At 71.3% G+C, this 677-nt stretch overlaps 1 protein-coding gene across 1 annotated transcript in view; it reads right to left on the reverse strand.

Annotated features, from left to right (window-relative positions):
• Nucleotides 1-428, reverse strand: part of LOC112548135 (inhibin beta C chain-like) — a 2361-nt gene extending 1933 nt beyond the window's left edge. The window contains exon 1 of the mRNA XM_025192690.1: nt 47-428. Within this exon, the coding sequence (XP_025048475.1) occupies nt 47-428 (382 nt within the window). The remainder of the gene's footprint in view (nt 1-46) is intronic.
• Between the last annotated feature and the right edge of the window lie 249 nt (nt 429-677).

A 677-nucleotide genomic window follows, 5' to 3' on the forward strand; every position in this document is an offset into this window, starting at 1 on the left:
GGGCACCCAGTCTAGGACACCACCCCACCCCCGGCACAGCACGGACCAGTCTCGGCGAAGCTGACGATCTCGTAGCCCTGGACCTCAGCGGCGGGGCCGGCCCAGGCTGCAAAGGGGCCCAGCAGACCCTGGAGGCGGGCACGACCTGGGTGCAGGTGGCGCAGGGCGCTAGCCACTGCGGCACGGGGCACGGCCCGGGTCACGTTGGGCCTCTCGCTCAGGTGCAGCCGGTCCAGCAGCTGCCGCTTGGCCAGCTCCAGCAGCGCGGGCCCTGGCACTGGGGTTGGCACCCCACACCCTGGGCACCCCACAGCTGTGCCGCCTGGCCCCAGCCAAGCCAACAGCAGGATCAGGGCTGCAGCCCAGGACCAGTGCCCACAGCCTGGCACCATGCCCACACTCTGCCCCTTGGGCTCACACCCTGTCATGGGGCTGGAGGGGGCATGTGCCCTGAGCTGCACGTCCCGCAGAGCCCGGTGCTGGACTCCCTGCCCTGCTGCGTGCTGGCGCCTGTCACCCACGGGGGTGGGCCCTGCCCTGCCCTGCCACCCACTGTGATTGGCCAGCTCAGCTGCCTGTCAGGGCAGTGCCCCACCCCTGCCCCGCCCTTGGGAGTGGGGGGGGGGCGGGATTGTGGCTGCATGATGCAAGAAGGGATAAGTGGGGAGGGCAAGGGG

The sequence above is a fragment of the Alligator sinensis genome, unplaced genomic scaffold (assembly GCF_000455745.1).
Source record: "Alligator sinensis unplaced genomic scaffold, ASM45574v1 scaffold265_1, whole genome shotgun sequence".
Classification (NCBI taxonomy): domain Eukaryota; kingdom Metazoa; phylum Chordata; order Crocodylia; family Alligatoridae; genus Alligator; species Alligator sinensis.